General features: G+C 49.0%; 1 protein-coding gene across 1 annotated transcript in view; it reads right to left on the minus strand.

Annotated features, from left to right (window-relative positions):
• Positions 1-27,783, minus strand: part of USP34 (ubiquitin specific peptidase 34) — a 278,527-nt gene that overhangs the window by 98,791 nt on the left and 151,953 nt on the right. The window contains exons 40-42 of the mRNA XM_065400557.1: positions 16,857-16,912; positions 16,645-16,765; positions 8,056-8,239 (exon numbers count right to left, since the gene is read on the minus strand). Of these exons, the coding sequence (XP_065256629.1) occupies positions 8,056-8,239; positions 16,645-16,765; positions 16,857-16,912 (361 nt within the window). The remainder of the gene's footprint in view (positions 1-8,055; positions 8,240-16,644; positions 16,766-16,856; positions 16,913-27,783) is intronic.

The following is a 27,783-nucleotide window of genomic DNA, read 5'->3' on the forward strand; positions in this document are numbered from 1 at the left end:
AGATGGGGACATTTTTTGTTTTTTTCAGAAGTCCTTAAGAAAGGGGCATATAATAGGAAGTCAACAATGGATAAGATGAGGTTTCTAAAAGACGGTTACTTACCTTCTGTAACTGTTGTTCTTCGAGATGTGTTGTTCACGTCCATTCCACATTAGGTGTACGCGCGCCGCGTGCACGAACGTCGGAAACTTTTCCCCTCAGCGGCTCCCGTCGGGCCCGCAGGGTCTCCCTTCCCGCCAGAGCGGCGCCCCGCCCTAGCGTATATATATCCCTGCCGGCCCGACCCTCCCTCAGTTCCTTCTTGCCGGTGACTCCGACAGAGGGGAAGGAGGGTGGGAAGTGTAATGGACGTGAACAACACATCTTGAAGAACAACAGTTACAGAAGGTAAGTAACTGTCTTTTCTTCTTCGAGTGTTTGTTCACGTCCATTCCACATTAGGTGACTCACAAGCTTACCATTGGAGGAGGGTAGGAGTCAAGGAATAACTGATTGAAGCACCGCTCTGCCGACCATCGCGTCATCTCTGGTCTGATGGTGGACCGCGTAGTGGGCTGTGAAGGTATGCACCGACGACCAGGTGGCTGCCTTGCAAATCTCCTGGAGCGGGACCTGTGCCAAGAAGGCCGTCGAGGACGCTTGGGTCCTAGTGGAGTGAGCCCTGATCTGAGGTGCAGGCATGTTGGCGAGCTCATAGCACGTACGTATGCAAAGCACGATCCATGCCGACAGGCGTTGCGTCGAAATAGGCTGGCCCCTCATCCGTTCCGCAAAGGCCACAAACAGCTGAGTCGATTTACGGAAAGGCCTGGTACGGTCCAGATAAAAAGCCAAGGCCCGCCGAACATCCAGGGTGTGTAGGCTGCGATGGCTTGGGTCCGTATGGGGCTTGGGGAAGAACACCGGTAAACAAATGTCCTGCCCCATGTGAAAATTCGTGACCACCTTTGGGAGGAATGTAGGGTGAGGCCTAAGCTGCACCTTATCTTTATAAAAGACGGTATAAGGAGGCTCAGAGGTGAGGGCCCTCAATTCCGATACCCTCCTCGCCGAGGTGATGGCCACGAGAAACGCGACCTTCCATGAAAGGTGCATGAGGGAGCAAGAGGCCAGGGGTTCAAAAGGCGGCTCCATGAGCTTAGTGAGGACCAGATTGAGGTTCCCCGGGGGTATTGGAGGGCGCGAGTAGGGGAACACCCTCTCCAGCCCCTTGAGGAATCGGACTACAGTGGGATTGGAGAACACGGATCTCCCCGATTCCCCAGGGTGGAACGCCGATATGGCGGCCAGATGCACCTTAATAGAAGCGGGGGCGAGGCCTTGACGCTTGAGGTGCAGCAAGTAGTCCAGAACCAGTGGTATCGAGGCCTGCAAGGGCTGGAAGTGCTGAGGCTCACACCACAGGGAGAAGCGCTTCCACTTGGCAAGGTAGGTTGCCCTTGTGGAGGGTTTCCTACTACCAAGGAGGATTTGCTGGACCTCCTGAGAGCACCTGTGCTCCACATCACTTAGCCAGAGAGAAGCCATGCCGTGAGATGTAGCGATGGCAGGTTCGGGTGGAGTAGGCAACCCCGGTCTTGGGTGATGAGGTCGTGATGGAGGGGGAGGGCTATCGGAGTGGCCACGGACAGTTCCAACAGAGTTGTGAACCAGTGTTGGCGTGGCTATGCCGGGGCGATGAGAATGACTGTCGCCTTGTCCCTGCGGGTTTTCAGGAGGACCCTGTGGATGAGTGGGAATGGGGGGAAGGCATACCTCAGGCTCCCGCCCCACGGGATTGCAAAGGCGTCCGCCATTGAGCCCGGACTGCGGTTCTGGAATGAGCAAAACTGCGGGCACTGGCTGTTGTCCTTGGTGGCAAACAGATCCACCTGGGGAAACCCCCACCTCAGGAAGATTGAACAGAGGATGTCCCGCCTCAGCCTCCACTCGTGCATGAGATAGGACCGGCTGAGACGGTCCGCCAGCCCGTTTTGGACCCCGGGGAGATATGCAGCCCGAAGGTGCACTGAATGGGCTATGCAGAAGTCCCAGAGGAGGAGTGCCTCGTGACAGAGGGGAGAGGACCGGGACCCGCCCTGCTTGTTTATGTAAAACATAGCGGTAGTGTTGTCCGTCAGAACCGACACGCTGTGTCCTCTTATGGTAGCGTGAAAAGTCTGGCAGGCGAGGCGAACCGCCCTCAGCTCCTTCAGGTTGATGTGAAGCAACTGTTCCTCCTTGGACCACAAGCCCTGAGTGCGCTGGTTCCCTAGGTGCGCCCCCCAACCCAGGTCCGACGCGTCTGTCACTAACGTCAGAACTGGTTGTGGGGGCGGCGAACGGGACCCCCGCACAAACCTGCTGTTGATCGAGCCACCAACAGAGGGCGCTCGATACTAGAGCTGGGATCGTGACGACCATGTCCAATGGGTCTCTGTTGGGGCGATACACCTGGGCCAACCACAGCTGCAGAGGCCGGAGTCTGAGACGGGCGAGCCCGACTACATGTGTGCATGCCGCCATGTGCCCCAAGAGTTGTAAGCAACATCTGGCCGTGGTCGTGGGGAATCGCTGAATGGAGGTCACGGCCTCCTGGATAGCCAGGAATCGCGATACGGGAAGACTCGCCCGTGCCGCCACCGAGTCCAGGACTGCCCCTATGAAGTCCAGCCTCTGTGTGGGGACTAGTGAAGACTTGGGCACATTGACTAACAGGCCGAGTTCTCGGAATACTTGTAGCGCCAGTGCCACGTGGGTGCGAACCTCCGCCTCCGTCCAGGTATGGGTAAACGCCTCCGCCTTTGTCGAAGAAAGGCTGCTACCACGGACATGCACTTCATGAAGACACGTGGGGCTGTTGCCAGACCGAAGGGCAAGACCGTAAACTGGAAATGACGCTGCTGGATAGTGAAGCGCAGGAACCGCCAGTGGGCCGGGCGAATGGCGATGTGAAAGTAGGCGTCTTTCATATCGAGGGCAGCGTACCAATCCCCCAGATCCAGGGAAGGAATGATGGTACCAAGGGAGACCATACGGAAACGTGGTTTTTGCAAGTACTTGTTTAGCTTGCGAAGGTCCAGGATAGGACGGAGGCCCCCTTTCGCTTTGGGAATGAGGAAGTATCTGGAATAGAACCCTTTTCCTCTGAGGTCCAGAGGAACCTCTTCCACCGCCCCCACAGCGAGGAGGGTCTGTACCTCCTGCATGAGGAGTTGCTCGTGAGAGGGGTCCCTGAAGAGGGACGGGGGTGGTGGGTGGGAGGGAGGGGGCGAGGAGAACTGAAGGGCGTAACCTGACACTACCGTGCGCAGGACCCAGCGGTCCGATGTTATACGAGACCAAGCACGGAAAAAGTGGGACAGACGGTCCCTGAAACACAGGGGGGGATCCGGGGAGGAGATGGGTACGCTGTCCTCGATCGCAGCTTCAAAATCCTTGTTTATTTCCCGGCTGCGGCTTGTTGTGGCCCTGGTTTTGGCCTTGGTTAGGCGTATTGTTGCGCCTACGCCTATTGTCCCTGCCCCGCCTACGGTATGGTTCCTGCCGAGGGCGAGGATGGTATTGCCTCTGTGGAGGCTGTGGTTTGAAAGGCTTCCTCTGCGTTACAGGGGTGTGCATCCCCAAGGACTTGAGGGTAGCCCGAGAGTCCTTGAGGCTATGGAGCCTGGCATCCGTTTGCTCCGAAAACAACCCCGAACCCTCAAACGGGAGGTCTTGGAGGGTGTTTTGCACCTCAGGGGGAAGGCCAGAAGCCTGCAGCCACGCTGAACGCCTCATTACCACGCCTGACGCGATAGTCCTAGCGGCCGCATCAGCCGAGTCGAGTGAGGCCTGTAATGAGGTTTTGGCCACCGCCTTTCCTTCGTCCACTATGGCCGCAAACTCAGGTTGCGATCCCTGAGGCAAGGCATCCTTAAATTTCGACACTGATGTCCAGGAATTAAAATTATGCCTATTGAGGATCGCTTGCTGGTTCGCAATCCGCAATTGGAGGCCTCCGGACGAGTAGACCTTTCTGCCAAACAAGTCCAATCGCTTCGCCTCCTTGGCCTTGGGGGCTGGGGCCTGCTGGCCGTGCCGCTCCCTCTCGTTGACCGCCGAAACGACCAGCGAACATGGGGTCGGGTGGGAGAACAGGAAGTCAAACCCCTTGGATGGGGCGAAGTACTTTCTCTCGACGCCCTTTGCAGTAGGCGCAGAGGAGGCTGGTGTCTGCCATACAGTCTTATAGTTCGTCTGTACCGTCTTTATAAGCGGAAGTGCGATCCTGGAGGGACCCTCCAGGCTGAGAATGTCCACCATCGGGTCCTCCTGCTCAACAGTCTCCTCTGCCTGCAACCCCAAATTGAGGGCTACCCAGCGGAGCAGGTCCTGGTGTGCCCGATGGTCAATCGGGGGAGGGCCGGACACTGTTGTGTCCGCCACGGCTTCATCCGGTGAGGAGGAGGAGGTCATGGCCTTCTGCGCGCCCTCGTCCTCCTGCAACTCCTCCTCAGCGGGGTGGCCCTCTGGGGTGCGTCCCCTGCCCCGGGTCAGGGACGGTGCCGGGCTCGGTGCCGAGTCCGTCCTATCCCTGTCGGGCGGTCTGGAGACCGTGGCCTCCACACGGGAGGCATGGCGGCACCGTGGGGAGCGGGACCGGTGTCCTGAGGGGCCCGATCTCGAGGTTCTGGACGGAGGGCCTTGCTGATGATAGGCCCACGGGGTCCAGAATGGCTCCAATGTGGTTGCCAAGAGGCCTCGTGCTCTCTAGCGGCGTGCACTCTGCGGCCATATCTGCTGGAAAGGCCCGAGCCCTCTTCCGACGCTAGGGACGGCGATCTAGAGGGCCACGGCGGTGCCGTTGCGCGGTGCCGTTCCGGAGTCGGGGAGCGATGCCTTCGGGAACGGGACCGTGAGAGGCGTCGTGCAGACCTGGACCTGGACCGGTACCGTCGACCCCGGGACCGGGAATGGCTGCGGGAGGGCGGTCTCGGGAACCTTGTGACCGACGCGTCCCGGTGCCTGCTCGAGCCGGGCTGCTGGGACGGTGCCTCGCTCGCGTTGGGGCCTGACTGTTTGGTGGCCCGTTGCGTGGCGGGAAGCCAGGAGTCCACCGAGGCGGAGCTCGACCGGGACCGGTGCCGTGAACGGTGCCGAGATGGCGACCGCGATGGGCGCATCATCGCCGGCTTGCCCTTGGATGGCAGTCGCGGCGGAATGTCTTTAGCGCGGAGGGTGCTTTCGGAGGACAATTCAATGAGGTCCTTTACTGCCTCAAATGTGTCCGGGGTGGAGGGCTGTTCCAACAGTTCCTACAGCCCTTCCTCCTCACTCGACGCGCTTATCCCGGGGCTCGACGGGCCTTTCGGTGCCGGAGCCACTGGTACCGGGACCTGTATCAGGGCCGTAACGGCCGTGGCAGCACTCGCGGTCTTCGCCGGTGCCGACTTCTTGTGCGGGGAACATCCCCGGGCCTTGGGCTGGCCCTTCGGCCGGGCCGGCGAAGAAGAACGGTGCCGGGTGTGTTCCCGCCAAGGCGGCACCGTGGGCTTAGGCTGTCCTGCCGGCATCGGGTCGCGGACCGATGCCGGGGCACTCCGCACCGAGGTCGACGGTGCCGCGGAAGAGGAGGGCTGCAACGCCGCCTCCATGAGGAGCTGTTTCAGGCGAAAGTCTCTCTCTTTTTTAGTCCTGGGCTTAAAAGCCTTACAAATCTTACAGCGTTCCTTTTGGTGAGCTTCCCCCAGGCAACGGAGGCACGAGTCGTGCGGGTCGCTCAATGGCATAGGCCTGCGGCACGTGGCACAAGCCTTGAAGCCTTGGGCGTGCGGCATGTCCCGCCGCCCAGGGCCGGTGCCGGGGTTGCCAAACACCTATCACAAAGAGATTTTAGGTCTTTGTGAGGGACTAATTAACTGCTATTTAACACTAGGCTCTAAACACTTAACTATAATGAACTGATAACTATCACTAAACACTTATGCTAAGGGACACTCTCTGACGAGAGGTAGAGTTGTTCCAACGTCGCCACGGGCGGTAAGAAGGAACTGAGGGAGGGTCGGGCCGGCAGGGATATATATACGCTAGGGCGGGGCGCCGCTCTGGCGGGAAGGGAGACCCTGCGGGCCCGACGGGAGCCGCTGAGGGAAAAAAGTTTCCGACGTTCGTGCACGCGGCGCGCGTACACCTAATGTGGAATGGACGTGAACAAGCACTCGAAGAAGAACTTCCTTTCTGAACTGTAAGGTACTGACAATGTAAACCTGGATATCGTAAATTATGGAAAAATTAAGACTGCCAGAGAAACCTGAACTGACATTTCGAGGCTCAGAGAAAGAAATTTAGGGGAGCTCAAAAGAGTGATGAGAATTATGATGAATTTGCAAATTAAACAGGAAAATAACTAAAGAAATGGATAAACAGGAACAGGGTTTTCATTAGGCTAGGTCTACACTGCAGCGGGGGTCCGACCTAAGATACGCAACTTCAGCTACGTGAATACCGTAGCTGAAGTTGCGTATTTTAGGTCGGCTTACCTAGCGGTGAGGACGCGGGAAAGTCGACCGCTGCCGCGCTGCCGCCGACTCCGCTGCCGCCTCCTGCCGAGGTGGATTTCCGGAGTCGACGGCAGAGCGATCAGGGATCGATTTTACCGCGTCTTCACTAGACGCGGTAAGTCGATCCCCGATAAACCGATTGCTACCCGCCGGATCGGCGGGTAGTGAAGACAAAGCCTTAGAGAGAAAGAGTTGGAACTAACAGGCATGAAATAATTTTATCAACATTGTTATTTAGACTTGTGAGCATGATTGGATATTGACTCCCCAAAATGTTGCACAAGCTGGTAAGATAGCTAATCACTATGAAAACAGCCACGTGAAAACAGAGAAGAAAACCTAAGAAGGAATAGGCAAGCAACAGGGGCACAAAGCCTGAACCTGGCAGAGGAAGCCATTTTGATCATCCACAAGGAGCGCATTGGGAAGAGATGTTACATCTGCCAAAAAGATGACTGCCCCATTAGCCACCAGAAGTCACTTGCACCTCAGTCGGGGGCAGCTTTCACCTATGAACAATAAAATAAACTGCATCAAGCATCTGCTTGATGAGGAAAGTCAGAGGCCATATCCAACAGAAAAGAATGACATATATGCTATTAAATTCACTCCATAAACAATCTGTATATTTATTGCTTGTCCCCTAACAGGACCAGGTGCTCTAAATAACCAATGGAAATGGGGGGGGTGAGGGGGGTGAGAGAGATAATAGATTTTATTAATGGGTAAATTGTTTCAAAGATAGCATTATTTAAAAAATTATGTACATGCTGTTAAAGCCCCAACTGGTGCAAACCAGTCAGCTGCTTGGTGGGCAAAGTACATCTACACTAGCACTCCCTCCGTTACTATCACAACTAGAGCTGCACAAGTAGTAGTGCAATAGGGGAAAAGTTTAAGAAAAATGGTAGTGCTGATAAGGCCTTTCTTTACAATAACTTTTCTAAGATGTGCCTACCTATCTTAACTCTTGCCAACTATAAGACTAGATATGGTACGCATATTTTTTTGTTTTAATCTGATTGTCTCTATATATTCTTAATACAGCTTGTTTTTAACTCGATCATTTGGGTCTTAGATTGTTTAGAGGTAAAGTCACTGCAATATGGTCTAGGAAGGAAGGAAGCCTTATGATCACTTGTGAGAGACAGTTGAGTACCTATCCCGGAGCACCTCCCGGAGGGAATCCCTTAATGTATCAGTATCTATAGTACATAGGGGACTGAAGGTTATACTCCCCTCCTCATGGGGCAATGCAGCAGAGTTAAGTGAAAGTTCTCTGCTCCCAAAAGGATCCATCAGGGATGCAAGTAATTCCCCACTGTGACACTGTGCCAGGCTGTCCCAGCATGAGAGTGGGCAGAAGGGCCAACAGAGTGGGAGTGTGCACTTAAGGCACATTCTTCTCATTCTTAAGCGATCTTTATACATCCAAAAGCTTTTACAAAAGCCCAACCCCAAAATGTTAATACTGAAAAATATCTATCTTGCATAAAATACTTACAAAAACTAAACATGAATAAATATTCTTACACTGCATATGTTGTGCCATAACCCAGTTGTGGAGCAGCCTGTAGTTTTCTACAGACCCCTTTACCATTTCTACCAACAAGTCGTAAGCAGCAGCCCTTGAAGAATGTGACTTGCATTTTGGCTGTTGTCTATCTTTTAGACTTGGCAGCAAAAACAGAAGATTGAAGATGTCTCTTAGAAACTCCTGTAAAACAATTCAATCAGTAGGTATATCAGTTTGTACAAATATTAAAAACACTGTTATATAATTGTATATCGTTTCAAACTTTCTAGGAGGCTTCCTCCATCAGATAAAAACAATTTTAATGTCCTATAGATAAATTTTGGACTGCAGACTTTGACAGTGTCTCCTTTACACCATTCTCTGTATATTATATAACATACCAAAAAGCAGTCTTCAAGTAATTTGAAGAGAAGCATTGTAAATGTGTTACATGACCATGATGGAAAGATAAATATGTCCACCAAAAAAAGTTAAGACAAATTATCTGTAGCTCTAGCACAGCACTGCTATTTGGCATAAGAAACCAGAAAAAAATTAATGAAGACTACCAAACATCCATAATTGAGTTACATTCAGGTTTAAGTAAGACTTAAAGATTACTCATGTTATGTAACATTCCCAATCTAAAACATTACTATTCCTACAAATCATATTAACATAATAGGTCATGTATATTATACCAAAAACAACTTATCATAACACTATGAAATTATTATACTTCACAGTTCTGTACAATTATTTTCTTTTTCTTTGTAAATATATTAAACTATAAAGAAAGAAAGAAATACTGATGTTACACATGAAATACACATACTACACAAGCGATGATCAACAGAATTTCTGATATAAAAAGATTGGGTAAAATACAAGTCAATTGACTTTAGTGAGACAGGATTTCTCCCAGGGTATTTTAGTTTACACTGACAAAACTATCCAGGTACACCTTTTAAGTGTCTTTGAAAAGGTCAAGTATCAGAGGAGTAGCCGTGTTAGTCTGAATCTGTAAAAAGCAACAGAGGGTCCTGTGGCACCTTTAAGACTAACAGAAGTATTGGGAGCATAAGCTTTCGTGGGTAAGAACCTCACTTCTTCAGATGCAAGGACTTGCATCTGAAGAAGTGAGGTTCTTACCCACGAAAGCTTATGCTCCCAATACTTCTGTTAGTCTTAAAGGTGCCACAGGACCCTCTGTTGCTTTTTGAAAAGGTCAGTTTCACCCATTACTATTTATCCATAAAAGTCATGTATTATCAGTCTGTGTTTTGTTCACATACTAAAATTGATTTTAAGTGTTCCATTGCTATAGATTCAGGTTTTTTTAAATTATGATTTTAATGACAAATGCTGTATATTAAATATTGCTCCATGAACAAAGTGAATCCATGTTAAATGGACTAAAAAGAGAGCAAACAACGGCTGTTCCAAGTCATGTTGATATTGGGCAACAGATACACAAGTTGTAATTTGTTACCCACATTTGCTACACCAGATAAATATGACAAGAAATTGGGGGGGGGGATCCCTAAACTTATCCCTCTCCTGTTTTAGTCACATTAATTCAACAACATTAAAATTAAAAAAAAAAAAAAAAAAAAGACGTATTACAAGCCCTAGGATTCACATCCCTCTAATAAGATGACCAAATTTTTCAAAAAATTACACCACTTTGCTAAATATGTAGTAGGGAGTAATAAGTAGGAGGGAAGGTTGTGTGCAGAAGGTTTAAGTAGCAAGGGAGGAGTGGAGGCTTTTTTTGCAAATAGCAAGAAACAGGTTGAGAGTGCTTATTAACGGGAAGGGGGGGAGAGTAGAGCTAAAAGGGCTGACAGATGGTATGAGACAGGCTGAGTGTGCTTATCACAGGATAGTTTGAAAAGTTGGCTAATGTGTTAAAAATACACTTCGTAAACCACAAATGCTTGCAGCCAGGAATAAATATTTAGGTAGTGTCTGCACTAGCCTTTACAAATGTGTTACCTGCCTGGCAATTAATTAGCTTCAGGTAAAAAAAAAAAAAAAAAAATCTAGTGTAGATATACAGTTAGGAAGGAGAGAGGAGAAGTAAACAAACACATTGAGCCCTAGTCTATACTACAAAGTTATGTCAATGTAAGTCACTTTGTGTCAACCTATTTGTGCATGTCTATACTCAAATGTGTCTCCCGCAGATGTAAGCGCCCAGTTAAAGCAATGCAATAATATCATCTCTCCAAATGGCTTTGAGCCATGGTCAACCTACTGTGATCAATGCAACCCAAGCGTAGACACTGCAACATATGTCGACCCTAATAGTTCCCCAGCAGTTGTCCCACAATGCCCAACACTGACCACTCTGGTCACAACAGGTAACTCCACCACCCAGGCATCACAGAGACCTGAAGCCACCCTGCCGCTTTAAAACTCCTGTGTATTTTTGAAGTGCCTTTTCCCGAATGCCCAGCTTAGCAAGCACACCTAGTGCTCTTCCTTGCTGTGTTGCAACTGCCCAACCAGACCTGTGGAGAGAAGAGGCTGTGCAGGCACAGCTATGGACCAGTCTTAGAAACGTGAACATCTATGAAAGATTGCACATGGGATGCAGGTGAAGGGGTATGACAGGGATTAGGAGCACTGCTAAGTGAAAGTGAAGGCACTGCAGCAGGCATACTACACATGGCCACAGAGGCCAACAGTTCACCTGGCGACGAGGCACAAACTGCCACTTGTACAGAGAGCTGCATGCCATACTTATCAGAGATCCCACCAGTATCCCGCAGACGACCCTGGATACCTCAGTGTACGGCAAGGTGGAGACCCGTCCAGCTATGCCATGAGCCCAGATCTTTTCGAGACTCCACGACAGTCTAGCCAGCCAAGCACGGACAAACCCAATCCAGGAAAAGAAGTCTCTGTGTGTGCATGCATTCTCCCTTAAAATTTTTAAAAGTGAAGATGGCAGCCAGCTCAACACCAGGCTATCAGGACACAGGGGTACCTATTGTTAATTGTTTTACTTCTACAAAAAGAGGTAGAGGTACAACAAACAAAGGAAGAGTTGTTATTAGGTTTTCATTTCCCTGTAGGGTTAAGAAGGCGACCAAGTGCAGTAGTTTGCTTATGTACATAGTATATTCCTTGCATCTTCCTGCGAGATCTTGATGAAACTTTCATAGGGGTAACTCTGCAATCCTTTCTTGATGGTTTCTAGGGATGGCTGCCTTATTCCTTCCTCTCAGGTAGGACACTTTCCTACGCCACTTCATAATGACTTCAGCAGGCACCATTGCATTAAAGAGACTAGCAACATAAGGGCCTGGGCAGCTCAGGACGCCAGCTGCTTTCTGTGCCTCTGTGACCCTCAAGAGTGAAATATCAACTAAAATCACCACTGTCTGCAGAAAATAGTGCCAGTAATCAGTGCCATTACCCTGTACTTGTATCTATGGAAACAGATGCCAAAATTTTATTGTTTTATACACTGAACAGTACCCTTATTTCCCCCAGCCCTCACCCAGGCAGGGCATCTTCACCATGGCTGCGGCTGGAGAGTGTTGTGCAGAAGTGCTCCAAAGCTTAAGTGTCAATAAGCATATCTTAATTAAAACTTTTATGAGTAAAAGGGAAGGGAGCTTTGTGTAAGCTCAAAAGCTTGACTTTCTCACCAGCAGACGTTTGCCCAAAAAAAGGTATTATCTCACCCACTTTGTCTCTCTAACAGTTGGTGTATGTTTGGCTGAAATGGACTAAAATGGACACAAATGTTTTCCACCATTCTAATTTTAAAGCGCTGTTCTGTTAAGTTTTGTAAGTTTGCACTGTATTGGTTTTTAATTGCACATTATTTTTGCACTTTTTTGGTACACAATCCATTTTTATTTTTTGGAAATAAATTCATCTTTGTTACTTCGTAATATCAACCGCAGAACGCCTAGCGCTACTCAAAACACAGAACCACACCAGGACCACAGAACACATAGATTCAGTGACAAACAGTGTAATAAATATAAAAATACAGTAAGCACCATAGAATTGATAGGTTCATTTAAAGACCTGATATTCAGAATTGTACACCAAGCACTACACAATTCCTAACACCCTTCCCCACAAATTTCCAAGCCAGGTAGAGCAATGTCCAGCACATTACTGTGGCTGACCATTAAAGTGGTCTTTCAAGGCCTCCCTCATCCACACAGCTCTGCGCTGAACTCTTCTAATGGCCCTTTTGTCTGGTTGTTCAAAGTCAGCAGACACCACTCCACCCCGGTGGCAACTTTTTCCCCTTTGCCTCACAGATATTATGCAGAACACAGCAGGCAGCTATAACCATTGGGATATTCTTTTCACTGAGATTTGACCTAGTGAGTAAAAACTGACCTCATCCCTTCAATCTACTGAAAGCACACTCAACTGTCATTCTGCACCTCTTGAGCCAATAGCTGAATCTCTCCTTGGAGCTGTCAAGGTTGCCGTGGATGGCTTCATGAGCCCCAGGGACCATGGGGTAGGCTGGGTCCTCCAGGACCACTACTGGCATTTCAATGTAGTCAATGGTAATCCCCAATTGGGAAAAAAACTTCCGTGCTTTCAGCTTCTTGAACAGTCCTATGTTTGTAAAGATGTGAGCATCGTGCACCTTCTCTGATTAGCCCACACTGATATCAGTGAATCATCCCCAGTGAGCCACCAATGTTGCATAACCATAGGAAAAATAGCCCTTTCTGTTGATGTACTCTGTGGCGAGGTGGGCTAAGGTAAAAATAGGGATGTGCATGCCTTGAATCACCCCACTGCAGTTCAGGAACCCCACAGCTGCAAATCCATCCACAACCACCAGCACATTACCTAGAGCAGTGGTTCTCAACCTGTGACCCAATCAATACACAGCTGCAGCCCATGTGACATCCTCAGAGCCATACAGGTAGTATATATATTGTGTGGATGCGGTTCACATAACACAGAGAGCTGCATATGAGGCTCACAATAGTAAATAGGTTGAGAACCACTGGCGTAGATGCTTCCTACATCAATGGAAGGGATTTTTCTGTCAATGCAGGTAATTCACGTCTCCAAGAGGCAGTAGCTAGGTCGATGGAAGAATCCTTCTGTCCACCTAGCAGTGTCTACACCTGGGATTAGGTCGACCTAAATACAGTGCTCACGGCAGAAAATATTTCGCAGCCCTGAGTGACGTAGCTAGGTTGACCTAAGTTTTAGGTGTGGAGCGGGGCTAAATAAATGGATCTTGCAAAAGAGACCTTCTCAGGGTTTGTGAGGGACTGAATTCTCTTCTAATTTGTTGATAAAGCACAGGACACCCACACAGATGTTACATGTCCACTACTACAGTCTATAGACTGTAGTAACAGTAACTAATCCCCAGATACGGGAGGCTTTGGTCAGTGCCTTATTCCACTAAGTATGGCGCCTGCTACAGCACTAACAACATTACAAAGATTTCTCCCCAGAAATCTTCTAGTCAGAGAGTCACATCCTGATCTCTAAAAAGTACACTGAGTGAGATCTTCTATAGGTCAATGTACTTAACCAATGATATTCAGGACCTTTTCATGCTTCAAAAATCAATTTTAGTAAGAATACTGAAATACATGGTTTCTTGGAGTTAAATCCTATTATTTTGGCACCAATAGGAGAGTTTGTCTAAACTCTTGCACAAGCAAAAAGGGTAGACGTTCTGCAGGAGGCTACGAGAGGAATATACCACCTTGCCACTCAATAGCCAAGCCATCAGGCTCAGGTAGTCTGAATAGGAAAGCCTACCTCTCTCACACACTTGAATACATGAAAGAAGACATTGGAATTTTTTTTCTTTTGAGAGGGATGGGGCCAAGGGTGGGAATTTGTGGAGATTTTTCAAGAATTCTCGATAGGTGAGGATGACCTGCCTGCTGAATCCTACATGTTGAAGACCACAGTTCTACCATTGCAGAGTAGTTTCTGCAGGAGTCTCGCTGCTGTGTAAAGATGGAGAGCTGTCAGCATCTGAGCCACTTCCCATTGAGTAACAAGGGTCTATAGGGCAGGGTAGTAGTGGGACGTCTACCCTTTTGTAACTTGCAACTATTGGCCTTTTGCCCACACTATTTTATTGATTCTGCCATGCTGGAAGAGGGGAGGAGAGGAGCTTGGCAGGTGCTCCCATTCAAGAAATAATGACAAAAATGGACATACCTTCACTAGAATAAAAGGTGCATTTTTAAAATGTTCGCTAATGTGTTCAAAATACACCTTTCTTCCTAGTGTAGATATGATGAATGTAGTCTCCTAGAAGAAGGAAGGCAAAGGAGCAAAAGTACCATTCGCTGCTGCCCCAGAACTTGATTTTTAAAAGATTGGTAATAACAGATAAGGTAGCAGCACAACCATCACTTTGTTTGCATGGACAAAGAGAGAATCTGAAGTGAAGTGGAAAAGGAGTGGCCATATCTCAGAATCCACTGGACAAGACTGAGCTGCTGTCAATATTTTTCAAAGAGAGAGAGAGAGTCCAAATGTATCACTCTGGAGAAAAGTTTATGATCAAGCAATCCTGCTCCATTCTGTTCCATGGTACTTAAAAGGGAAACTGTCCATTTGTTTCACACCAACACAGTGAAATAAATAGACACAGGCTATTTTATAATAGGCAAATCAAATAGTAAATTATAACATTTTAAATAGTTTTTTTTTTTTTTTTTTTTTTTTTAATTATATTGGGTCAAGACTTATTTTCAAATAATCTGTTGGGACCCTGGTCTTTAAGCAAAAACAAAATTCTGCTTTAAAAATCATCTGTTGTGGCTGCTGCTCTGACCACATTCAGCTCTTCTTCAAATCCCGTTACTGGCTTCCCCTCAACATACATATAGCTAAGGTCCTTCTCTTTAGCTTCAAGGCTCTGCACAATTTTACTCCTCTCTCCTTGTTTTCTTTTAGTCCTCTCCTCACTCCTTTGTTTTACCCAACCTGCAGGACTGTGCCTTCTGTGTCCTCCTCCTTCCCATCTTCTCTCTGTACTGTCTTCCAAACTGCACTCTATGCCTTGAATTCCCACCCTGACCTGGTTTTCAACTTCTTTTCCTTCAGATCTCTCCTTAAATCACACTTTTCCCAAGAGGCCTATAAACTGTAGTCTTCTCAAAGTATTGTTAGCAAAATGAACCACAAAAAACCCAAAAGCCACATAAATTCATTATAACAAAATTTGTTCTAATGCGAAGTACTAAATTCAACTCCTTAGTTACTTGTTTTTTTACCTATGCTATCCTCCCATCCTTCAACTATCTGCTGTCTATTTAGACCGTACAATCCTGATGGGACAGATCTATCTTATAACTCATTTATAACACAAGTATCACACGTATGAGATTACATTAATAAGTAGAAATACTGTTATTACTGAAAACTAATATTACATTAGTGAATGCCCAAGATAGAAAGAGATTATTATACATTCAGATAAAGAATTACCAGGAGGCATTTTATGTTTGTAAATTAGAAAAGGGGACTTTGAGCTAGCCAAACAGGATTAAATGCAGTCACATATATGGGTCTAATTATTGACTGAAACCTCATCATGGACTTGATCCAAAGCCTAGTGAACTCAATGGAAAGACTCTCATTGATTTCAATGAGCTTTAGATTTGCAGGTCTCATGTTTCATATGTGACTCTGTATATCACTTCCATAGCCAGACCAAAAGTTTGAACAAATCACTGAAGAGTAGAGCAAAAGTTGTGTGCAAGAGCTTTGCTTTTTTATTTTAGGAATGGAATTCTCAGTCCCAACAAGCCAAGCTGCTATGCAAGCTGGTCATGGCCACAGGGAAGGATCACAAACGCAAGCCCACTGCTTCCTCAGCCCACGTAAGAGTTGGGCCCACTGCATCTGTGCAGTGCATCGGTTCCCTGGTATTATTTCTGGCCTGTTCATAATGACACCTCATCAGCAGTTCTCCACAACATGTAGGGATGGAAAGAATGGTACAGGATTCTTGTGACAGGTGTCTGCTCCTGTCCATGTGTGCAAGTGACTTTAAAGCTACTTTAGGATCTTCTACAGGTGCATGGGATGCCCCAGGATTTGGCCAAGGAAAAACAGGTATCAATGATTTGTAAGAACTTGGAAAAAGCTGAGCAGCCCTGAAAATGCCTTGAGATAATCAAAGATATAAATAAATACATACATACATAGATAAAGGTTCTGCAAGAGACAAGAATTTTGTTCTGAGGTTAAAAATGGCGAGAGAGAGAGAGAGAGAGAGAGAGAGAGAGAGTGTGTGTGTGTGTGTGTGTGTGTGTGTGTGTGTGTGTGTGTGTGTGTGTGTGTGTGTGTGTGTGTGTGTGTGTGTGTGTGTGTGTGTGTGTGTGTGTGTGTGTGTGTGTGTGTGTGTGTGTGTGTGTGTATGTAAAATACACATTGTATTGCTGTTTTTTAAAATAAAATAATCCAGTTAGGAAATGTGTTTCTGTCAATCATCATATGACAAAGGAACAGTATTTATGCAACCCCTACACTCAAGAGAGTAAAACAAAACTTAAAATGAAGCAGTTTACAGTAACAGGAGGTAACGTTAGCTATTTGGCATTTTCCAAGTACTTTATTCTTACCTGTCCTTCCCGGGAAAATTTAAAAGGTGGTTTGTGTTTAATAACACTTGTTGCAAGCCGCAGGAGTCCTGTAAGACCATCATCTTCTATGTTACCATCTTGATGATCAAGGATTTCTCTGCTATACAAAAAAAAAAATTAAGCTCTATATGTCCCATTAAGAATACATAAAATACAAACTTTAAAATAAAATTATCACCACCAAATCTTACCTTCGAATGCAGTCAGCGAGGTGTCTTGCTAGGGCATCTAAATCAAGCAGTGTTGTCTGAATTAAAAATAAAGGAAAATGGAATACCAATACAAAATAATCATACATTTTATACACTCTTGGTTGATTCACAAACCAAATTAAATAACCTTAGTTTGCAGCTAAGCTTTGATTTGCTTGAGATGTGTGTTGCTGTGGGTGCTCCACTTTAGGTGAGCATGCACTCTGCACTTCCGATTGAAGATTTTTGGTAGCAAAGCCTGTTCAACTCATGCATGTACCCTACACATCCTTGTGCCCCATACCAAGGCTATATAACGCTGTGCAGGTGAACTGCTCTCAGTTCCTTCTCTACCACAAAGTCCCACAGAGGAAACTCCAAAGTAGAGGGGAAGGAGGGCGGGTAGTGGAGCACCCACAGGGACACACATTTTGAAGAACTCCAGTTACTGCACAAGATAAGTAACCTCTCCTTCTTAGAGTAGTGTCCCTGTGGATGCTCCACTTCAGGTGACTCCACAGCAGTAACCCACCTAAGGAGGTGGCAGGTTCAGAACAGAGTCCAGCACTGAAGAAAGAACTGCGATGCCTACTGCAGCATCCAATCTAGCAGCGTGAACCGACGCATAATGGCTGGGGGAAAAAATACACTGAGCTCCACGTTGCAACTTCGGACATTTCAACAACTGCAACATCTTTGAGTAGGGCTACAGACAGACTATGCTCTAGTAGAATGCGCAGTTACTAGTAGGGGAAGCTGAGTATCAGTGAAAACACAGGAGGCAATAACGCACCCAGAGATCCATTTAGAAAATCTGTGTGTAACCTCCATTTTTGGAGGTTACATGCATCCTGTAGATTCCTTCCTGCTATTTAAAAGCACATTTTGTACTGCTAGTGAACATGACTCCTCCTGTCCTGAGAACCACTGAGGGACCAGGCGTGGAATTGCAGAACATTCAGGTCATGGTGAAGCGTCTGAAATGGATCCTGAGACAACAGTTGAGAATTGATTGGGAGCCGCCATAGAAGGCAAGAAGTGATTGTGATGAGGTAAGGAAACCAAACTTGTCTTGGCTAAGTTGGTGCAATCAAAGTTACACTGGCTTGGTCCTGATTGATCTTGTTGAGATCCTTTAAAAACAATGGAGTAGTGGATATGCAAAAAAAGATCCCTTGTCCATGTAATAAGAATGGCATCTCCTAGAGATTGGGAATTGAGTCCTCCTCTGGAAGTTCTCCTCTGCAGAATTTCCTGCACTTCATGTTGGCTCCAGTGGCAAAAAAATGAACCTCTGGAAATCTCCATGCTAGGAATATTTTGTTGAGGACTCGAAAGTCCAACTCCATTTATAATTTAGGGGGGAAATGTCTGCTGGTCATCTGCCAAGATGTTTTGTATATCAGAAGGTAAGAAGCTGAAATGACTGACTGGATGGCTATCCACCAATTCCAAAGCTTTATCACTTTGGTGCAGAATAAGGGTGACACATACAAGCTACGTTGCCTATCATGATCTTGAGTGACTTGTTTTTGATTAGGGGAAGAGTGTAGCACCAAGCTTTTCTGACCACTCTTAACTCTAGCAGACTGATGTGCAAGTGTTGTTCTTGTGACCATTTGCCTTGGGCTGTGTGAGGACCCACATGTGCTCTCCATCCCAAGAGGGAAATGTACAATGTTATCATGACCATAGGGGGACTCTGCATAAATGGGATTTCTGCACAAACCTTTAAGAAGGATTCCTCCACCAGATGAGTGGCTGAAGGACCCAGCTGGGTACAGGCACCTCCTTGTTCAGACTGTGTTTGTTGGGTACACAAACTGTCCTGAGCCACCCCTGGAGACAGCAAAGATGTAACCTGGAGTTTTGTGTTACAAAAAACACAAACTGCCATAAGCACTAGCAGTTGCAGACATGTTCTTACTGGAACTTGTGAACTGAGCTGAGTTCTTTGGATAAGGTTTTTCAGAGTGAGGAACCTGTCAGGAGGGAGATAAGCCCTGCCCATCACCGAATCCAAAAATGCTCCTATAAAAAGGATAGGGGTCAAGGTTGATTTCTCATTTATTTGTAGGCCTAAACTGTGGAACAGTGAAGTTGTTGTTGAACTGCTGACTGCACTTCCTGATGATATCAGCATTTGAGGAGCCACTCATCAAGGTAGGGAAACACTGTTTTCCAAGACGTTGGTGGTGGGCAGCTATGACCACCATGATTCTTGAGAAAAACCCGTGGGGCGGAAGGAAGGCTGAACAGTAGGACCCAGTACTGGTAGTGATTGTGATCAAATGTGAAATGGATGAATTGCAATGGGGAAGTAGGCATGTTTGAGGTCGAGAGTTGCAAACCAGTCCCTGGACTCTAGGGAGGAAATTATAGCTACCAGGGACATTGACTGCACTGCACCATTACGCAGGGAGGGGAGGGGGGAGCAGTTGTCCAGCTTGCCGGGGGGAGAGGGCATAGCACTTTATGGCCAGGAGTGGGGGAGCGAGGCTCAGAAGCTGCTGCAAAAGGGGGAGTGGGTCAGTGTGGCAATGCTGACTCATCTCCAGTGACCGGAAGGGCTGGAAAGTTCAAAACAGGAAAGAAGCCCCTTTTCCCCAGACCAGGCAGAGCTGCACCCACCCTCCTTTCCCTTCAGGTGGCAAAAATACAAGATTTAGTCAGGACCTGCTGTGGGCTTTGCACTAGCCGTTCCTTTATAGGGGAGCTGGGAAGGAATTTTTTCCTCACCACCAGATTTGGCTTAGGTGGAAAGGGAGGGGAGTTAGGCTATGATGTTGCAACTCATTATGTAAGTCTGGGGCAGATGTCCAGTGCAGGTACTCCATAGAGAAAATATACAGGGACTGGATAAATGACTCGGTAAAGGACTTAAAAGGGAGATGCTTGTTAAAGGAGTGAAGGGGGGGCGGGGCTTGGGGCTTCTATGACTGTTAAGGCAGAGGGCTAACCCCCTCTTCTTATACTCCACCTTAACCCTTGTTCGGGGGTGGGGGTCGGTGGTAAGGTCCCAGCAATGGGTTGGCTATGGGACCTGGATGGAAAAAGGAGGCGGCTGTCAGAAGGGTAGATATTGAATGAAAATGGCGATATCTGCCCTGTACACTTTTATCTGTCGGGTAGTCCCGGACACCTAATAATAAAGTTGCAGCCTGATTAAAACCATATCAAGTGTCTCCTGCCCTTCTTTTGGTATAGTTGGACAATGTCCTGATTTTCAGATGTCTGACATACTTGTTCAATTGTCTGAAATCTAGTAAAGGCCTCCAACACCATTTTTCTTCGGTATCAGAAAATATTTTGAATAGAACTCTTTGCCTCTGTGTTGAGCTGGAACTGGTTCTACGGTCCCTAGACTTAGGAGCACTGTCATCTCCTATCTCAGCAATTGAGAGAGGGGTCCCTGAAGAGGGACGGGGAAGGGAGGTAGAAGGGCAGGATGCAGGTAAACTAGATAGTATAACCCAATGTAATGGCCTCCAATACCCATTTGTCTGATGTCATAGCCTCCCATGCTTGCTTCCATACAGCCAAGAAACTCTATTGAGTGACAAGCTTCATTAGGTCCTTGAATTGCCAAAAGTCATCAGTGGTGGCATTACTACCTCGATGATGAGGAACATCATAATGTGAAGCCTCATCACATAATGATGAGGAAGCAATATTTGTAAATGCGGTCACTTCCTTTTCTGTCCTTGCCTCTTGCTCCTCAAAGGTGTCCTCTGCTGATTCAGAGTGGAGGGAGAGATGGACAGTACCAGAGAATGAGGTCTTCTACGTTCCTTATGAGACTGAATCAGGGCCCCTCTAAATTGCGGGCAGTACATTGCCCAGGAGTCCCAATAAGGCCAATGAGGAGGATCATAATTAAGGCTACGATTTAGTCACTGAGGTTGTGGAAGTCACGGAATTCATGACTTCCAGTGACCTCCATGACTTCAGCGGTCAGGAGCTGCAGGGTCCCCCGCCACTGGCAGGGGCCGGGAGCTGCAGGGTATCTCCACCGCCTCTAGCGGTCCCCACATCTCCCAGCCAGTGTGGGCAGTGGTGTACCCCACAGCTCCCGGCTCCCGCGGATGGCGGAGAACCCCTGAGCTCGTTTGCGGCGGTGGGGGAACCCCCGAGATCCCGGCCACTGGGGGAACCCCTGAGAGGCCGGCCGCCAGGGGCGGCAGGATGGAGGAATCCCCGAGATCCCAGGCAGTGGTGGCAGGGGAACCTCTAAGCTCCCGGTCCTAGCGGGTCTCAGGAGCTGCAGGTGGCAGGGGTACCCCGCAGCTTCCAGCCCCTGTGGGCGGTGGGAGAACCCCCGAGTGCCCCGCCACCGCAAGCCCCCCGAGCTGCGGGCAGTGAGGGTACCCCGCAGCTCCTGGCTGACACAGGAGCCAGGAGTATCCCACAGCTCCCAGCCCCCATGGACAGCTGCAGGCGGCTCCTCGACCCTGCGCAGCTGCCCCACTTCAGGCGTATCGGGACCCACTGAGCCTCATTTTGTCCCTGATATGTTTAGTAAAAGTCACTGACAGGTCACGGCTTCTGTTAATTTTTCTTTTTTGCCTGTGACCTTTCCGTGACTTTTACTAAAAATATCCATGACAAAATCTTAGCCTTAATCATAAGGCATAGTGCAAGGTATAGATCACTGGTCATCCCAAGTGTTAACAGGCAGAGGTCTGGTACCCTGCCTTTTTGCATCTGCAGAGGAGAATGTCTCCTGGAGTAAACTGAACAGACCTGAAGAGGAAGCCTTGCTCCAGTGTAGGCCCCTGTGCCTCTAATCAGAGATTTTAGGTAGCAGTGTCATTCGGCCCACATATGCGCTCGCACTCCCTCCCTCGTGGTGTGCCTTGAGATTACCTAGCCCTAAATGGTGGTGAATCACCCCCATTTCCTTCTCTACTGCAGAGTCCCATCTTGAGAACTCTGAAGTAGAGAGGAAGAGGATGGGTTGTGGAGTACCCATAGGGACACATATCTCGAAGAACCATCGTTACTGTACAAGTTGAGTAACTTCCTCCTCTTCAAGTAGTGTCTCTATAAGTGTTCCACTGTAGGAGACTTCATAGCAGTATCCCCCATTGGGAAGCTGGAGCTTCATAGTGGAGTCTGTTATTGCAGAGAGCACAGTGGAGCTGAAGATGGCATTGGAGGCTGAGGCTCCAGTGATCACATAATGTATGGGCAGAGAAGTCCAAGTTGCTGCTCTGCAAATTTCCGAGATAGGGACATCTTTAAGGAATGTGACCGAGGTAGAGATCGACCATGTGGAGTGCATATGGATTCCAGATGGAAGGGACAGGTTGCGCCCTTGATAAGAGTGATGAATGCAACCGGAGACCCATTTCGATAATCTTGGAGCTGATATTTAGGAGTCTTTGGATCTTTCCACTAAGGAGAGGAAGAGCTTAGGAGACTTTCTGAAGTCCTTAGTCCTGTCCCAGTAAAATGTCTAACACAGGGGTAGGCAACCTTTCAGAAGTGGTGTGCCGAGTCTTCATTTATTCTCTTTAATTTAAGGTTTCGCGTGCCGGTAATACATGTTAACGTTTTTTAGAAGGTCTCTCTCTATAAGTCTATATTATATAACTAAACTATTGTTGTACGTAAAGTAAACAAGGTTTTCAAAATGTTTAAGAAGCTTCATTTAAAATTAAATTAAAATGCTGATCTTATGCCGCCAGCCTGTTCAGCCCGCTTCCAGCCTGGGGTTCTGTTCACCTAGGCCTGCAGTGGGCTGAGCAGGGCGACTCAAAGTCAGGGCAGAGGGCTGGGGTGTGTGTGGAGGTGCAGGGCAGAAGACTGGGTGTTGGGGGGGGGTTCAGGGCAGAGGGCTGTGGGGTGTGTGGAGGTGCAGGGCAGAGGGCTGGGTGTTGGGGGGAGGTCAGGGCAGAGGGCTGGATGTGTGGGGGGATGCAGGGCAGAAGGCTGGGGGCGACTCGAGGTCAGGGCAGAGGGCTGGGTGTGTGTGGAGGTGCAGGGCAGAAGGCTGGGTGTTGGGGGGAGGTCAGGGCAGAGGGCTGGGGGGGGGTGGAGGTGCAGGGCAGAAGGCTGGGTGTTGGGGGGAGGTCAGGGCAGAGGGCTGGATGTGTGGGGGGGTGCAGGGCAGAAGGCTGGGTGTTGGGGGTGACTCGAGGTCAGGGCAGAGGGCTGGGTGTGTGTGGAGGTGCAGGGCAGAAGGCTGGGTGTTGGGGGGAGGTCAGGGCAGAGGGCTGGGAGGGGTGTGGGGGTGCAGGGCAGAGGGCTGGGTGTTGAGGGGACGTCAGGGCAGAGGGCTGGGTGTGTGTGGAGGTGCAGGGCAGAAGGCTGGGTGTTGGGGGGAGGTCAGGGCAGAGGGCTGGGGGTGTGTGGAGGTGCAGGGCAGAACACTGGGTGTTGGGGGGAGGTCAGGGCAGAGGGCTGGGGGTGTGTGGAGGTGCAGGGCAGAACACTGGGTGTTGGAGGCAACTCGAGGTCAGGGCAGAGGGCTGGGGGTGTGTGGGGGTGCAGGGCAGAAGGCTGGGTGTTGGGGGGAGGTCAGGACTGGGGTGTGTGTGGGGTACAGGACAGAAGGCTGGGGTGCTCGGCTCATGGGGGTGCTCCCAGCCCCCTGCCCTGAGCGGCTCATGGCAGGGGGCTGGGAGGGATATGCCCTGTTCTACCCCCTTCCCCCAGGCCCGTCCCTACCTCTCTCTGCGTCCTCTACGGTAGGGTTACCATACGTCCGGATTTAACCGGACATGTCCGGCTTTTTGGGCCTCAAATCCCCATCCGGAGGGAAATCCCAAAAAGCCGAACATGTCCGGGAAAATAGGGAGGGGCCGGCGCCGCTGGGTGCTGGGCCGGGGCCGGCGGTGCTGGGCCGGGGGTGCTCGGCCGGGGGTGCGGGGCCGGCGGTGCGGGGCCGGGCCGGGGCCGGCGGTGCTGGGCCGGGGGCTGGCCCGGGGCCGGCACCCCAGGGCCCGAGCCGAGCCAGGCTGGAGATGCTGGGGCTGGGGCTGGCCTCCGGAGGGAGCCGCTCGGTTGGGGGGGCCAGACTGGGCCGCGCCTCCTCCCCCCACCCCCACCCCAGCTTACCTGCTGCCTGCTTCAGGCTTCCCGTGAATCAAATGTTCGCGGGAAGCAGGGGAGGGGGCGGAGACTTTGGGGAAGGGGTGGAGTTGGGGCGTGGGCGGGGCGGGGCCGGGGCCCCGTGGAGTGTCCTCTTTTTGGACACTCAAAATATGGTAACCCTACTCTACGGAGCTGTGTGCACGCTGCCGCTCTTCCCCCTCCCCCTCGCAAGGGCCATCATGGACAGGGAGAGGGAGGAGGAGGGGCAGAAGGGCCGGAATGCACCAAGCTGTGGGAAGAAGCGGGGAAGGAGGGAAACTTGGCTGCTGCAGGACCAAGCTTCTGCCTCCTTCCCCCGCAGGGGAGAGCAGTGGGCAGGGGGGCTGAGTGGGGCGGGGGGCCGGGACCCCCCCCACTGCTCTCCCCTGCAGGGGCAGGAGGCAGAAGCTTGGTCCTGCTGCAGCCAAGCTTCCCCCCTCCCCCACTTCTTCCCCCAGCATGGCGCTTTCCAGCCCCTCCACCCCTCCTCCTCCTCCTCTCACCGGGCAGGCAGCGTTCCATTCAGAATTGGCTCGCGTGCTGTGTTTGGCATGCGTGCCGTAGGTTGCCGACCCCTGGTCTAACATCTCATGTGCAAAATCGCCTCCCTGCTGTCACAATGTGTGTTCAGGAAAAAACCTGGAAGATGGATTTATTGATTCAAATGAAAGGCAGAGGCCACTTTAGGGAGAAAGCTGAGATGCAATCTCAGTATTACTTTGTAATAAGTAAGTCTTTAAAAAGACCGTGAATGGTGGATGTGCTATCAGGGCTGCTATTTCTCCTACGCCTCTAGCTGAAGTGATGGCAATCAAAAATGCTGTCTTCATGGACAGGTGTAAGAGTCCGCTCGGACCGGTTCTATTGCCCGTAGGCATAACAGATTATCTAAGCAGGTTCTCATGAGAAGGGTCCCTGAAGAGGGACAGGGAAGGAGGAATGGAGAAGGGATGTGAACTGAATGGTGTAGCCCTCGAAAATAATATCTAAAACCCATCTGTTAGAGGTTATATTCTCCCAACTGCTGTAAAAGAAAGTCAGGCAATTTCCGAAGGGCAGGTGAGTAGATGGTAGTGGATGTTGAAAGACATGATTGTTCGGGTCCTCAACCAACCTGTCAAAAGTGCTTAGAAGAAGCAGTCTGAGAGTTCATGGATTTTGGTGCTGACAGCTTCAGCTTTTATATCCTAGCCCTCTTTTGCTGCGGCTCATAATAGCATTGTGATGGTGGGTATTGGGAAGTGATCTGTGTTGCATTTGAGAGCCATATTGCTTCTCTTTTGTTCCACAGTTTAGATTCCCAGGGAGTGCAACGTGGCACGGGAATCCTTCAGGGTGTGGAGAGAGGCATCAGGGTTTTATCAGCGAAGAGCTTGGGCCCTTCGAACAGGAGATCCTCAACTGTTGTATGCATCTCTTTTGGCAACCCTGAAAGGTATAACCAGGAAGCCTGCCTCATTACCACAGCCATGGAGATCGAAGCCATGGAGACCAAATGGGCTGCTGTGTCCAATGCTGTCTGTAGCGCAGTTCTGGCCACTAACTGGCCCTTGCTGACAATGGCCTGAAACTGCTCTTTTTGCACCTCCAGTAAATGTAGAAACAATGCCCTGAGTTTCCGATAATTGAGTTGAGTTGAGGGTGTTGGGAGGGATGTAATATTTCTTGTCAGCTCTCTTGCACATCAGTGCAACGGAGGGTGGTGACTGTCAGATGACTTTGGCTGGATCTAGAATCGCCTTGTTAATGGGGAGGGCAATTCTGGATGAGGAGGAAGTATGTGGGCTATCCACCAGCTTGTGATGAGTATCTGCCACCTCCTGTAGGGGAATTTGCAGCTCATCCATCACCCTCTTTGTAAAGATGAGAAGGTTACTGATCTTGTGCAGTAACTGAGGTTCTTCAAGATGGTTGTCCCTGTGGGTCCTCCACTTTAGGTGTCTTGGCGCCATGTGCTTGTAATCAGAGATTTGTGGTAGCAGTGCCCGGTTGGGCCACACACACACACCATACCCATCTCATGCCACTCCGAGTGGTTATATAGCAGTGCGCAGCCAACCATCCTCCAGTTCCTTTTCTACCTCAGAGAATCGACGTGAAACTCCGAAGTAGAGGGAAGAAGAGTGGGTAGTGGAGCACCCACAGGGACAACCACCTCAGTTACTGCACAAGATGAGTAAGCTCTTCTTCTTCGAGGAGTGTCCCCGTGGGTGCTCCACTTTAGGTGACTGTTGAGCAGTGCAAGGGGAGGGGCTTTGGTGTTGGTCTATTGATGATGGAAAACACTAAGTCCAAACTGAGCAGCTGCTGCTGTTTGTTGTTCTAAAGCATAGTGTTTAATGAAAGTATGGGCTGATGCTCTACAAATGTCAGTGATAGGTACATTACTGAGAAAGGCCACAGATGTTGCTAACGCTTTGGTGGAGTGTGTGCGAACTCCCGGTGGAGGTTGCAGATTGTTGTTTTGGTAGCCCAAATGGATACATCCATATATCCATTTGGATAGTCTCTGTTTTGAGATCCTTTGGCCCCTTGAGCATTCCGTTATGGAAAAGAATAGTCTAGGTGATTTTCTGAATGTTTTTGTTCTTTCTATATAGAAAGCTAATGCTATACGAAGTGTAGCATATGGAGTGAGGCCTCCCTCTCATCAGCGTGTGGCTCTGGGAAAAATATAGGTAAGTAGATGGGTTGATTTAAATGAAAAGGGGAGGCGACCTTGGGTATGAATTTAGAATGTGGCCATAGGATTACTTTATCCTTAAAGAATGTTGTATAAGGTGGGTGTGCCATTAGGGCACCTAATTCTCCCACCTGTCTTGCGGACATGATGGCAGTGAGGAAAGCCACCTTCATTGATAAGTGAAACAAAGAGCAAGTTGCAAGGAATTCAAACGGTTTTTCCATGAGATGGCATAGAACAAGGTTGAGGTCCCAGATGGGAGTAGGGTTTCTTAGTGTGCGATAAGTGTTTTCTATGCCTTTAAGGAAGCGTTTAATCTTCAAGTGAGCAAATACAGTGACTCCGTCCACCTTATCATGGAAGATGATGATGGCAGCCAAGTGTACTCTGATGGAGCTTGTGGATAGCACCAATTCCAAAGGCATATTGCCTCTGTACACAGGGAGTATGATCGTGCTGCTCCCTCTTGGCAATTTATATAGAACATGCATGCTATATTGTCCGTGAGGATCTTGATGACATTATTCTTGATTAAAGGAAGAAGTGCTTGCATGCATTTCAGACTGCCCTTAGCACCAATAAGTCTATGTGCAGGTTGGACTCCGCTGGAGACCAGTGGCCTTGGATCATATTGTTGTGTAGATGTGCCCCCCAACCTACTAGGGAAGCGTCTATTGTGATTGTCATGGTTGGAGCTTTTTGTTGGAAAGGAACTCCTGAGCAGACGTTCTGTGGTTGTGTCCACCACATTAGCAAGTCTTTTACCCTGCGTGGCACTGTGAGGCGTTGGTAGAGAGAATGTCTGTGCGGTATATACGCTGTTTGAAGCCAGGCCTGCAAGCGTCTCAGGTGGAGCCTGGCATGTTGTACAACAAAAGTTGTCGCCGACATATGCCCCGGAAGTTGTAAGCATGTTCTGGCGGATGTTTGTGGGCTGTCCATCAGTGTTGAAATTAGGTTGACCAAAGTGAGGAAGCATTGTTGGAGTAACATTGCTGTTGCTGTGAGATAATCGAGGTAGGGTCCTATGAATTCCAACTTTTGGACAGGAACCAGTGAGGACTTTTGTACATTTATTTGCAGTCCTAGGTCTGTGAACAGGGTTATTGTGCTCTGTGTGGTGTTTATTCCTTTTTGCTGTGTTGGTGCCCTTATCAGGCAGTCATC

The sequence above is a fragment of the Emys orbicularis genome, chromosome 3 (genome assembly GCF_028017835.1).
Source record: "Emys orbicularis isolate rEmyOrb1 chromosome 3, rEmyOrb1.hap1, whole genome shotgun sequence".
NCBI classification, from domain to species: domain Eukaryota; kingdom Metazoa; phylum Chordata; order Testudines; family Emydidae; genus Emys; species Emys orbicularis.